The sequence below is a fragment of the Chionomys nivalis genome, chromosome 12 (assembly GCF_950005125.1).
Source record: "Chionomys nivalis chromosome 12, mChiNiv1.1, whole genome shotgun sequence".
Lineage (NCBI taxonomy): Eukaryota > Metazoa > Chordata > Mammalia > Rodentia > Cricetidae > Chionomys > Chionomys nivalis.
In genome coordinates, this window is record NC_080097.1 from 71,062,796 (window position 1) to 71,077,859 (window position 15,064).

At 38.2% G+C, this 15,064-nt stretch overlaps 1 protein-coding gene across 3 annotated transcripts in view; it reads right to left on the reverse strand.

Annotated features, from left to right (window-relative positions):
- Positions 1–15,064, reverse strand: part of Adk (adenosine kinase) — a 390,903-nt gene that overhangs the window by 196,396 nt on the left and 179,443 nt on the right. For all 3 annotated transcript variants that reach the window (XM_057786610.1, XM_057786612.1, XM_057786611.1), the window contains one exon: positions 10,075–10,183. In XM_057786610.1, the coding sequence (XP_057642593.1) occupies positions 10,075–10,183 (109 nt within the window). The remainder of the gene's footprint in view (positions 1–10,074; positions 10,184–15,064) is intronic.

The following is a 15,064-nucleotide window of genomic DNA, read 5'->3' on the forward strand; positions in this document are numbered from 1 at the left end:
TCAAAATACCTGAGAAATGCTAATTGATGTTTACAGATAAAGATATTTAAAATTTTATATTCAGTTTATTAAAAATTTCAATTTAAAGACACAGTAAACCTAGAAGCCATGCAAAGGTGAAAAGCACATGTGAGGGCTCACCAGGTACACTATCTATCTGGTGTTGTTGTGAGGGCTCACCAGGTACACTATCTATCTGGTGTTGTTGTGAGGGCTCACCAGGTACACTATCTATCTGGTGTTGTTGTGAGGGCTCACCAGGTATACTATCTGGTGTTGTTGTGAGGGCTTACCAGGTACACTATCTGGTATTGTTGGCTTCATTTCATGTGTGTTACAATGGCAAACCCAACTAAAACCAGCGCGCGGTTATTCTCTTTGACATTTAATTGCTATTTCTGACAGACCATTTCACCATAACAAAAATTAAGCTAAATTCTTCACAGAGTCAATTAAAACAGAAGTAAATACTTTTAAGATGAAGTCTTGAAAAGTGACCAATGGCATACCACACCTTCAGAAGTGCTCACCTTAGAGTCTGAACCCAAAACAAGAGGAGTAGAAGTTGGAAAAGTAGCATTGTCTTTCATAAACTTTCAAGAATTTAGAATTTCCTAATATTAGAGAAAAAGAGATCGTTTCTAAGAGTCTGGAGCTTTAAGGATCTGTAAGGACAAAGGCCAAACAATGAAACACCATGGTGCACTCAGGAGCTTGGAATCAAACGACACCTTTCTACACAGATAAGAAAATCAAGTTGTTGTGAGATGGACCAAAGGGATATATACATATGTGTAAAAACATGTCTTCCACATTTAGGATTGGAAGGAGAGGGCTGTTCACATTTGTTCCACCCTATTTTACCAACTAAAACCAACAGCAAGAACCATGGCAAAAACAAGACTCCATTTATCACATTTTTACACAAATCAGAAGAGAAATGATCTCTAAAACATGCATTATATAGGGAAGAAATAAATTTGAATACCAGCTAAAGGATCTGTTCTGGAAGACCCGCAGTAGAGAACTAGGCAAGAAAAGGACCAAAGCATCCACATCACTCCATTGTATCTATCAAGCACAAGGACCAACACTCTCCAGTTGTCTGACTAAAAACAATGCATTATTTGTAGTGTGACACTCAGATACTACTGAAACTATAACGAGAGGAGCAAGCGAGCACAAGGAACCTCGGAGCATTGCTAATGGACACTATATTTCTTTTAGTGATGGTATAAATGTTCTGAAATTAGATTAGCATGATGGTTTCAGAATTCTATAAATACACTAACATCCATTGAATTGTGTATATTAAATGGGTGAATACAATGGTACATAGATACTGCAATAAAACTGTTAAAATTGATTGAATTCCATTTGTCTGGAAGACAGAGACAACAGAAGTTATTGATTAAATCATACTGAACTATAAAAATTTTATAATATGCTCAGTAAATATGGTGGAATACAGCCTGCCAATATTTAGTGCTATTTTTTGTTCAATTTATATACATTTACAAAGGCAAACAACTAATCCATAAAATATACTGTCTTGTCAAGTTTATACATTTTCTCTCTTGATCATATTTATTACAGAGATTTAACAAACAATTGGTTTTCTCAAGCTATTTCTTGTTGATCCGAAATACTGAAATTAAATAGAAGCCAAGGTATCTGAGTCGATGATTTACTAATTACTTTGGGGCCTTATGTGTAACTAACTCTTAGAAATGAGACCACTACATAGCATGATTTCCAACCTCACATGAAAGTCTAAACCTTCATTATAATGCCATAAACCTAGAACCTACATTTAGATTGTAAGGTTTTACAGCCAAGAAAACCTTACTCGTTCTAAGTAGGTAAATAGATTATCCTGTTAATTGAATATTGACATTGATATTAGCAAAGATTTCCTTTCCATTGCAGTAGACAATTTTACTTTTGATAGCTGTCAAAAACAGTAAAGAAAAATCATAGGCATCAAAATTTTATCTAACTTGAAAATCTGTATCTATTAAAGAGATCACAAGGCATTTCTCTATGAAAATGGTAAGGACAGAATTCAAACTGCTGAGGGGCTGTGGCTGTAGCTCAGTTGGTGAGTACTTATCTTGCAAGCATGAAGCCTTGGGTTTGGGTCCCAGCATGTCCTAAACTGGTCAAGACTGCAATGCAAGCAGGTGGGAGGTGGATGCAAAAGGGTACAAAGTTCAAGGTCATACTTGGGGGTATGGGGTATTTAACTTGCCAAAAATATTCTAAGGAAACTATGAAAATTAAAAAACGATAACTGTATGTGACGGGTACACGCTTACAGTCCCAGCACTGGGGAGGCTGGAGAGCTTGTATGTGACGGGTACACGCCTACAGTCCCAGCACTGGGGAGGCTGGAGAGCTGCTGCAATTTTGAGGGAACCTGGACGACACAATGAGACCTTGCGATTAAGAAGAGAAATACTTAAACCCGTTCCCGTCCATTATCTACCACGTTACATTCATCTCACACTTCATAGTTTGGGCCATTACTTACAGAGATGCTAATTTGACATATAAATTTCTAAACCCCTGAATGGCAGATTCGTTTGTTGTCAAGTTATATATACATTAACAACAAACACTCGAAATGAAACAACCCCATCTATTTCATTTCATTGCTCATATATTCATTCACTTTTCATTCATTTCTTATTTTGGAAAAAAAGTGAATAAATGGATACATGGAATGATGCCACATTGCCCAGGTTGGCCTCTTGAAACCCTGAGAAGGTTGGCTGTCCTGGAATTCACTCTGTAGACTAGGCTTGCCTCAAACACTCAGAGATCCGCCTGTCTCTGTTTCCCAAGTGCTGGGACTGAAGATGTGAGCTGCCACCCCCTTCCCCTGCTTAGTTTGCTTTCTATTGCTGCGATAAAGAATATGACCAAAAACTCGAGGAGGAGGAAAGGGTTTATCTAGGTTGATATACTGCCACCATTGAGGGAAGTCAGGGCAGCAACCCAAGGAGAAACCTAGAAGCAGGAACTGAAGAAAGGTCATGGGAAAATGCTACTTACAGATGTACTCCCATTGCTCATTTAGCTTGTTTGGTATACAACCCAGGAATCCCTCTCAAGGCTAGTACTGCCCACAGTAGGCTGGACTCTCCCAAATCAATCATTAATCAAAACTGTTCTACTGACTGCCCTCCTGCTCATCAGCTGGGAAATTCCCTCACACTAGTTTCTTCTAGCTTATATAAACTTAATTAAAAATTTAACCAGCATACCGCAGATTACAGAGGCCAAGGATTACAGACATACAGTTTATACCTGACTTATTCTTCTAAATTTTATATGTAGTATACCTTAAGGTGACCTGCAAGGACATTTTCAGATAAAGTCTTAACGTAACCAGTTAAAGACTAATAAGTTCAAGGAGGCAGTATTAGACACTCAAAAAAAAACTAGAGTGAAGAAAATCAGGGCAAGTCTCTATACAGAAAACATCAATTCGACCAAGACAATGGAAAATTTTAACACATAAATGTGAAAAACCTGCCATTTGGGATGAAAGGTCAAGTGTAGTTCAACTGCCCCACTTCTTTAAGAATCTCAGATGAATATTACAAAGATTAATTACTAGATTTCAAGAGGCACTTTGGATTCTTTTTAAATATTTTATAGAAAAGTATGACCTATTATTTAATCAATTATCATTCACAGGATATCTTAAATTTTTTAAAAAGATCCACCAGTTCACCTTCCCTGCCAAAGTATATTATTATGAGTTTAGTCTTCAAAAGGTGGTATTAAAAAACCTTTCTATGATTTAATAAGGTTAAAGCAATGAATTCAAATAAGAGTCTATAAATTAGTAAAGCTTTGCTAGATTCTGAAGAGAAGGGAAGCAAATACCAAACACATATTAAATCATATTTATGTTATGTTTATCTTTTTACATTTTTCAGTTACTCTTAATTGTGACAAGACAGATCTATTTGCTCTCACAGCTACTGCTCCAAATCTTTCAGAACAGAAAGAGCACCAGGTAAAATATCTTCAGCTGGGACATAACCAAGATGACGGCTATGTTTAAAATCATGCATCAGTTGAAATGCATCTTTTAGGATATACTGCCAAAAGGTAAGTCTTTAAAAACAACAATTCTCCATTTTATTACATACACATTTTAACTTTTTAACCAATGTTACCAGACCAAATTACTACAAACAATATTTGAAATGTGAATCCTTAGACTAATTTTTTATTTATTTTTTTTTTAATTTTTTTTTTTTTCGAGACAGGGTTCATGCCATCTCAGTAATGCTTCCAGAGAGCTAATAAATATATTCAATCACATTTGGTGGTATGTCACTTGTTTCTCAGGTTCAAGGACCTGGGATTTATACCTATTATTATGCCCTGACTGACTTGGGGTGGGAATAGCTCACTGGGCTGGTGGTCCTGGGTGATATAACAAAGCAGGCTGAGCACGCTGTGAAGAATAAGACAGTAAGCAGCATCAGTTTCTGTCTCCATGTTCCTACCCTGGCTTCCCTCAGTGATGGACTTATATGTTGTAAGTTGAAATAAATTCTCTCCTCCCCAAGTTGATTGACTTTCTGATACTCTCAACTCTACCTGCAAGCTGAGTACAACAATGTGTGTCAGGCACACAAGCATTCTACACATATCAAGCTACCATAAATACCTTTTCTTCTGCCTCTTTTTTTTTTTTTTTTTTTTTGTTTGAGTTGGGAATTTTCTTCTTAGTCCTTGTTGTCCTGGAACTCATTCTGTAGATCAGGCTGTCCTTGACCTCAGAGAACGGCCTGCCTATGCCTCCTAAACGCTAGGATTAAAGGCATGAGCCACTACCATTTGGTCATGAATATCTTTTTTTAAAAGATTTATTTATTTATTATGTATACAACATTCCTTCCATGTATGCTTGCAAGCTGGAAGAGGGCACCACAGATCTCATTATAGATGGCAGTGAGCCACCATATGGTTGCTGGGAATTGAACTCAGGACCTCTGGAAGAGCAGTCAGTGCTCTTAACCTCTGAGCCATCTCTCTAGCCCCCCATGAATATCTTTTTAAAAGCAAAGATTTTTCTTTAAAACAACAACAACAACAAGCTGGGAGGTAGTGATACACCCCTTTAATCCCAGCACTCGGGAGACAGCGGCAGGCAGAGCTCTAAGGCCAAACTGGTCTACAGAGCGAGTTCCAGGGCTGCCCGGGTGGTTACTAGACCAAAAACCAACCAAACCATGTACCAACCATCAGCCTACTTAATTATGGTGTCACTATGTTGTCCAGCATAGTCTTGAACTTGTGAATCTCCTGCTCCAGTCTATGAGTAACTTAAAGATAAATACCCACTACCGCTTGACTGTCCCTAAAGTATAAACCTCTCCCCACAAAAAAACTAAGCATGAGATAGGATAAGTTCTTTTCTATTAAAGATTATGATTTTATGTGTATGTATGAATCTTTTGTCTGTAGGTACAAATGCATGTTATGCTCTTGGAGGCACCAAATCCCAGTGAAAGACAGTTACAAGCTGCTATGTAGGCACTGGGAACTAAACCCGAGTCATAAGAAGAACACGAGTCTCTCCACCTCCAAGTTTCTTTTTTTTTTTTGTAAATATATTTATTTATTTAATTTATATCTTAGCTGCGGTTTTCCCTCCTTTCTCTCCTCCGAGCCCACCCACCCTGTTCACACCCCTGAATCCACTTCTCTTTCATTTCTGTTTAGAAAAGAGCCGGTTTCCCATGAATATCAACAAAACATGGTATATAAATTTGCAGTAAGACTAAGCACCTCCCCATGTATTGAGGCAACTCAGTATGGGGAGTAGGGTCCCAAAAACTAGTAAAAGAGTCATAGACAGCCCACTTTCCCACTGTTAGGGGTCCCACAAAATAACCAAGCTACACAGCTCTAACATATATGCAGAGTGGCTAGGTCAGTCCATGGAACCCCTGGTTTCTGGACCAGTCTCCCTCCGTGAGCCCCTGTGAGCCCCAGTTAGTTGATTCTGGGAGTTTTCTTGTGGTGTCCCTGATCCCTCTGACTTGTACACTCCTTTCTGCACTGTTCTGCAGGATTCCTGGAACTCTGCCGACTATCTGGTTATGGGTCTGCATCTCAAGTGTCTTTAAGTACTGAGACATCTCCCCAGTCCTTAGTTGTTTTTTTTATTAGATTTTAAACTTGGAAATTTCTTCAGAAAAATAATTTATTAGAAATAATACATAGGTTTATAAATAAAACCGTACTATACTGACAGTAAAATTAAAGCAAGAGAAATATTACAAAATTATTACATTAGTAATTAAGCATATATGAACAATTATATCTTAGTAAAGAGCTCTCATTTATTTTAAAATTATACAGAAATTTTATAGGAGCTAGAATATTTTGACAGTGTTTCAGAGATTGAATCAACATCAAGACAAAACAAAGGCCATTTTCTTGACACAAACTTTGAGTTCTGTTTCAATCATGCCTAATATATATATACTAATGGCTGTTTTATAATTTTATGACACTCTCACATATAAAGGAAAAAGGAAAGAAAATTGGGGACAAGGAAAGAATTAATAGAAAACTAAATCTGCAGCTGAATGAGCACCATGTTCCGGGAGAAGGCAGTACAGAATGAGCATAGAGATAAAACATGATGCAGTTATTACAGATTAAATCCAAAGAAAAATTATTTAGGTAATCTTGCAGGATAAAAAGAATCATCTAAAGAGAGAAAAATTAGAAACCTCTATTTCCAACCAATACAGATTTACATTCACATCTTAAAAGCAATTAGACAGTAATGAAAGAAGGTAAAATAGGGTAATCTACAACTATCGAAATTTACTGTGACGAGACTGTATAGTCTACAATGCACAAAGGGAGAAAAGATGCCAGGTACATTCAAGGGAGAGTTACTTGTAAAGACTCTGTGTCTCAAACAAATTGGAAAAAGGTTCAGCGATGAAAACTATGTTAAAGAAAATACCACCAGCACTACCACCACCACCATCTCCACCAAAACAAAATAAAAAACAAGGAACAACCAAATACCCTCAACTTCTGTCTTAGTTAGGGTTTCTAGAGATGTGAAGAGACACCATGACCACAGCAACTCTTATAAGGAAAACATTTTATTGTGGTGGCTTACAGTTTCAGAGGTTTAGTCCATTATCATTATGGCTAGACATGGAGGCATGTAGGCAGACATGGTGCTGGAGAAGGAGCTAAGAATTCTACACCTTGATCCACAGGCAACAGGAAGTAAATTGTGTCACTGGGTGTAGTTTTAGCATTAGAGACTTCAAAGACCGTCCCTTAGTGACACACTTCCTCTAACAAGCCCATATTTACTCCAACAAAGCCACGTCTCCGAATAGTTCCACTTCCTATAAACTTATGGGGGCCAATTACCTTCAAACTATCGCAACCCGATGCCAACTACCACCACCAACACACACACACACACACACAGAGAGAGAGAGAGAGAGAGAGAGAGAGAGAGAGAGAGAGAGAGAGAGAATGAGCAGTCTGAGACACCAGAGACGTTATAGTTGACAAACCAGAGAGTATCAAAGGCCTCGTAGAGAAATATGGAACTAGGAAGAGGGTTCTGTGGAAATCCCCTAGGGGCTATGGGAATTGAACCTACATCTTTATGTTGTAAATAAATGTGCTCTAACAATTACCTATATTTCCAGACCTACAAGTTTTCTTTTTCTTTTTAAAACTGCTTATGTATTCAAGTGCTTTGTCTGCATGATTGTCTATGTAGCAGAAGAGAGTAACTGATACTTTAGGACTATAGTTATAAATGGCTGTAAGCCATGTGGTTGCTGGGAGTTAAACTCAGGACATCTGGAAGAGAAGCCAGTGCTCATAACCACCGAGTTATCTCTCCAGCTGCACAAGTTTTCTTAATGATAGATTTACTGGTACTTTAAAAGGTAATACTTTCTATTGTGGCATCTTGTCACATGGTCTTAAGATGGTAAGAAACTTGCCCTGTTCTGTTTCCATCAGGAACCATCTGGCCATCACAAACAAAAAGCTGTCTTCAGATGTTACCAAACATCCCTAAGGGACAAAATTGCCACTGGTCAAGAACTAATGTCATAGGTAAGTACTATTATGAACTGACCTAAAAAAAATTCTAAGAGTAAGATTCCAAAGTACAGTACTTGCTACAAATAACTGTATCCCAGAATAAACCTCAAGGAGATTTACAGAAACACAAAGAACATTCAGAGGGGAGGGGTGTTTCCACTATAGAGAGATAACAATTATTAGGCAAATGTCAAACAGACAAACACAACTACTATTAAGGAGGGGTAAAGCCAGCACTCAAAGTGCCCTAGAAATGACATATGTGATAAAGCTTGCTTTTCCCAATGGGTTACAAAGTAATATAATAAGAAGTCAGTATAGCCAACATTAAAAAGACATTAATCACCAAGAGAAATGGATGCAAGAAGAAGAGCCCAACAATGTCCTGGGTGACAGTGAATGAGCACCAATGTCCTGCTGATGGGGCACGTGGAGCAGACAAAGGTGACTCACACACCACACTGTCCACACCCCACACACCCTCATACTTGGTGTGACTCACACACCACACTGTCCACACCCCACACACCTCATACTTGGTATCACTTTATTTTTTTTTTTTAATTTAACTTTTTTTAATGACTCTTTGGGAGTTTTACATCATGCACCCACTACTCGATACACAGAATTCTATTATGAGACTCTGAAATACAGTCAACTGTAGTTTACAGTTGTATTTTAAAATAGAATACACTTACAGTTTAATAGTCAAGTAATATGCATGTATTATGCTAAATTTTAGGTGGCATACATTTTGAAAATCATGATTTTGTACACCAAAAGGCTTGATATAGCAGTTAAATGATACGCTGATGTGAATGATACTTAACGTCCCAGCAACTGGGAGGCTGAGTTAGAAAGACCATAAGAGTTTGCAGCTAGTCTGTGTGAGATGTTATTGCAAACAAAAATAACAACACTATAAAAACACACTGTTAAAACTTAAGCCCTTTTCAGAAATGAAATAATCAAGATAGAAAGTCTCACATGATGGCTGAAGATGTAGTATTACTTTCCATTATGTAATCCCAATGTAAGCATTTATGTGGCAGTTATAAAGGGTAGGAACCAGCACGCAGAGAATCAATAACAATATTGTAAGCCTACAGCAAGGCACATAAACATGCTGTAGGAGACATTAACACGAGACTGAAGCAAATGATTATATTCCCAATAAACACGTATCTACAGGATAATCGATTTCACACTTGCCCTCCCAGCTGTTTCACACAGCTCAGATGGTAGAGCGGCAGCAACTGTTCGATACGACTGTGTATGAAGTGAGATCCTGCTACTTGGTAACAGGTACACACTCCTGTTTGAGCGGCCATGTTCAATTCATGTAACAGCAAGATAATCGCGGGGTGGTCCATTCAAGAGATTCTTTAGTGTACTTTCGCTTTAGATGTTAATTCTTAACCAATTATTTATATGTCAGAGAACTCAAATTATATGCTGCCCTATTTCCAGATTTAAGAGATTTGTCGCAATCAATGTTTCTGAAATGTTAAATTAAAAGTTGTCATAATAGTTACTATGGAATAAATAGCAATTAGGATTCTTTTTAGGCAAATAAGCTCAAACAGCTAATAGTGCATACTTATATTTCTGTTTCCCACAATGTTCATATCATTTGATAAGTTGCTAAAAAATACATTTGTAAAACTATTTCAAAAGATCTCATGAAACTGATTTAACAGCATGGAATTTTGTGTGACTGAGAAATTATTTATATTTCTAAAGCAGTAGACTTGAAGGTGGTGACACACATTACAGATCTATAAAGGCTATTTCTGTTCTGTAATTGTAATAGTGAATTAAGCACACGCTTGCTATAGGTACATTATCTTCAGGAAAAGGCTTTCTGTCGTTTTTTGAGCATGTATCAGCTGACACCTATCACCTGTCGGGTGACTATGGTTCAAAAAGTGAAGTAGCACTTACGGCTATGTAGTACACTCTGGCCTTCTCCACCAGCAGCCAGTTCTTCTCCAGATCAAGATGCTTTTCCTTTTTGTAACAATTAGCAGCAGCAAGGTTTGCAACAAGAGACCTAAAAACCGAAGAAATTTTAAAATGCATTTTATTCATAATAGGTTGTTATACAGAAATAAACAATACTTTAGAAGCTGATTTCCGGACGGTAGAGAGTGGGAGGTGTCTGATGCCTATAGGCCAAGAGACAACATAACCAACCAAAGCATTACCTAAAATTCAAAGTCTGGTATATGAATTTCTTTTTAACTCCAAAATAAGGTTAACTTTTTATGTCTTAATACAGTTCAAAATGCAGTTAAGATATAGGCTACTAGGTCATTCTGAAATAGGAAATCTATATAAACCAAAATTTCATTCTTAAAGTAGAAAAATATCTTTATAAAAATAAGACCAACAGACTATAATTGACTATTTAATTTCATATTTTAATAGCCCAATATGGGATTAATTTTATAAAACATACATATAAACATAGATCATATTTATTGTGAGGAATAAATTTTGCAGCTATTACATTTTAAGGACTAGAATCAATAAGAACCAGGTCCTGTAGCTAAAAAGTCCTGGGCAGGGTCATTTTATAACTGGAAAATTTAACCAGCATACTAGATTTAAAAATCTAGCTATTAAGTGCCACTAAAATTGCTTAGTTTTAAACCAATAATTAAGTTTAATGAAATAAAAAATTATTTACAGTTCACATAAATATAAATCCCTTATCATTCAGACCTAAGATCTATAAAATTATTTGGCATTTTTCATTATTCAAAAATTAAAAGAGTAAGAATTATGGCTTATAGAAAAATGACTTTGAGATGTTTAGTTCCTCTATCTACAAAAAATTTCCCTTCCAAGACAATTTACCATTCATCCAGATTAATTTATTTCTGAATGATACATCTGTTTATATTAAAGTAAAAGTAGGAATATATGAGGAGCCTCAAGAATATACTCAAATACAATCAAACATAAAGAATCAGTACCATTCCTTTCGTTTGGTGCCGGGGGTTGAACTCAGCCCTCGTTTATAAAAAACATAATCATGACGTAGGGAGTTTTCATTAAAACACTTTCTTTTTAACTTTTATTTTAATCACAAAATTATATTTGAATTGTAAGTTTTACTTACTAGAAGCTATACTAGAAAAATCTACCTAAAAAAAATCTACATTCCAGCTTCTGTATTAGGAATGAGTGTCCCCAGCCCCCCTGCCCAATTCAGAGCTCTCACATCCTCTTTCTTAAATTCCAGACTAGGTCTCATGTATCCCAGGCCGAGTCTGGATGCCCGATGTAGCAGAGGGTGGCACTGAACTTCTTGTCCTCTGTCTGCACCTCCTGTGACATGGCTTGTCACATCATGTTTCAGGAGCGCTGGGAACGGAACCCGAGAGCTGTGCATACCAGTATGGCACTCTACCAACTGTGCCACAACACCAGCCACAATCGCATGAATAGCATGGGTCACCAGAGCCATAACGCTCTAGACAAATTGAGTTCTTGACATCTGTAGTACCTAATAATTGTTCTTTAAAATAGCAATTTAGTATATAAAGAGAACTTAGCAATTTTATTTTAGTCTTTGTGATGTCAGAAGTAAAACTTGACCCATTTATCATTATTGGGAAAATCACACTGAAGGAATAAAATGTCTTTTAGGAAAACTGCAAGAGACAAAGCTCTAAGGACATTTGAATAATGGATGGCTGAACAAACCAGCTATCCAAACTAAGGCAGAGACCTTAGTTTTAATAATGAAAAATTTAATTAACTGACACCTAAAGATGATCAAGTTCTCCCTCCCTCCCTCCCTCCCTCCCTCTCTCTCTCTCTCTCTCTCTCTCTCTCTCTCTCTCTCTCTCTCTCTCTCTCTGTCTTGTAGCGCGCCAAGGCGCTCTGCGCACCTCGGTTCTGGCACTAAGCCCGTTGCCGCCATTTGCTAGTGTCCCTAGTAGTAAACAACTTCTGCGCACGCTCGCTACCGGCCCAAGAGTGGTTTGAATCCACCTATCAATTGCTCACACGTCTTGCTCACGCAATTGCATCAGTGTGGGCCGAGCCAATCAAGCAATGACACATCATAGGCGGACCAGGCACTGTCTATATTCCCCGCGCGGTCGGGCTTGGGGTCTTTTCGCCTCCATCTTATCTTCAGTCTTCTGCGCTCCAATAAAGTACGTTCCAAGAAGAATCCTATTGTGGTCGTCTTCTCTCCTGGCAGAGTTGCGCGCCGCACTGTCTGTCTGTCTGTCTGTCTGTCTGTCTGTCTCTCTCTCTCTCTCTCTCTCTCTCTCACACACACACACACACACACACACACAACATGTTAAAGGAAAGGTCTGAAAATCACTTTTGTTCCCTAATTATTCTTGAAAGTTCTCTGTAGGATATTTTATGACTACTGCCCACACTGATCCTCAGCACCGATTCTGCTGGAGGCAAAACAGAAGTCAAAACAAAGAAGGTAAAAAAGGGAATTGTCCTAATTTCTTTATATTTGCTGTGATAAATACCACAACCAAGAACAACTTGGGGAGAAAAGTGTTTATGTGGCTTACACTTCCAGGTCACCATCTATCACTTAGGGAAGACAGGGCAGGAACTAATACAGAGGCTATGGAGGAGGTTATAAGCATGCATCTCAGATTGCTTTGCTAGCTTTCTGTACAACTCAGGACCACCTGACCAGGGGTGGTACTGCCACAGTGGGCTGGGTGCCCCCACACCAATCATTAATTAAGAAAATGCCCCATGGATAAGCCCACAGGTTCATCTGAGGGAAGCACTTTCTCAATTAGGGTTCACTTTTGACCAAATGACTCTAACTTATGTTAAATTGAAAAAACCTTACCAACAGAGGAATGGATCAGGATTGAAAAACAGCACAAAGGATGGAGGACAGATTACATATTTCTAAGTAGAGAGGACACAGCCATGCATGGTACACCTACAATCTTGACACTGTGTGACACAGAAATATAAGGATAGACTCAAGTTTGACACTGGTTTGGTGTATGTAGCAAATTCCAGGCCAGCCAGTGCTGTATCTACAGAGTATCTTCAAATCAAACAAACCAAACCACACACACAGAAATGCAAAACTTGTAGTCAGTCAAAATTTAAAGCAGGTAAACTCAAAGGATTCTATAAAACTCTAACAAGACAGTGATTTTGTGTTTCCCATGCAAAGGACAAAGAAGGCCCTACTGGCGTGGTGCTAATAATATTAGAAGCATACACTGCAGGAATACAATAACAAGTAAAATCAAAGCAAGGCAGGCCCTGAGAGACATATCAGATGTTCACACGCAGAAGAATTTTCAACTAAGTTGGGAGACAGGAGGGCTGGGATTAACAATACTAGCCACCAGCTCTATGAATTTTTCTGCTTTGTGGTACAGGCTGGGGGACCTTCCTACTATGAACTGGGCTCAAAGTTCCATGGGGTGTGCTTGGATTTTTCTGCTCCACACCCAAGATTTTGAAAACGATTTGAAAGCAGCTCACTGCAAGATGCAAAATGAAGAGCTACTCATTTTAGTCCTTTCCGTGTCTGACTAGAAAAGTGACAGCAGGCAGCCCTCAACCCGTGGCATGCACCATCTGGGCCTCTCTGTTTTGTTTTAATATAGCATATTTTACAGTGGAAAATGTCATGTTTAGTCACTCTCCAGCCTTGTGACCTGCTCTGGTTGTTTGACCCATCTCTTTTCCTGAGTGTCTTTTGTTTTCTGTTGATTTCAAGGATAGCAGTACCAATAGCGTCTGCTGTAGAGCATCCCCAGGGGCTCATATTACTATAGTGTGAAGTCACTCTGCATCTGTACAATAAAGACTTCTGAAATGTACTCAAAACCACTACCACTCCACAAACGGGATCTGGATAGCAAGCTTGTGTCCTCTTTAGGCCTCTCAAATGCTGCACTGTACAGGCGTGAGCTATGGCACTTGGCTTGGCTGCCGACTGGTGTATTAGCAAGACTGGTGTTGTTTAGCATCAGTGGAAGCTATGTGGCACACATGTTTCTATAAGCAGATTTTGATATTTTCTTACCAGATTATGCTGACAAGATAATTCTTTCTTTTCTAAAGTGAGTTCAGCAAATTATAAGATGTAAAATCCCAAAGAAAACATTTTCGTTCCCTGAGTCTAATTATAAAAGGAGGAGACTATATTAGATAATCTCAAACTTTCATTGCCCTATGCCTTATGAATTTAAAAGAAGGTCTAACAGAAAACAAACTTAAAAATACAAAAGGTGGCCCAGTGGTTAATGGAGCTAACCTAATGATGCAAATCTGATGATTTGAGTTTAATCCTGGGAAACCTTATAAAGGCAGTAGGAGAGAAACAGCTTCACAAAGCTGTCCCTGGTCCCCTCATGTACACCATGCTAAGTACATATATCATAAAACACTGGGCTAGAGAGAAGGCTGAGCAGTTAAGAGCATTTGTTACACCTACAGAGGATCTAGAATTGGGGTTCCCATCACACACACAGTAATTTACAACCAACTGTAATTCCAGTTCCAAGGGATCTGACACCCTCTTCTGACCAGTATGGGAAGCAAGTACACATAGGGTGCACATATAGTCACAGACAAAACACTCACATACATAAAGTTAAAAAGGAAATCTAAACTTGTACATCGTGTGTAAGGCTGGGTGGTAGTGGTGCACACTTTTAATGCCAGCACTCGGGATACAGAGACAGGCAAATCTCTGAGTTCAAGGCCAGCCTGGTTCACAGAGTGAGTTCCAGGACTGCCAGAGCACAGAGAAATCCTGTCTCAAAAAAAATCTTTAGAAAACAAGACAAATAAATAGAAAATGCATGTACGATTTCACCTGTATCTATAACAATAAAACAGAACACATGAAGTTGATAGGCAGAAATTGTGTGTTGGGGGAATATGGGAATGGATTTTATCAAAC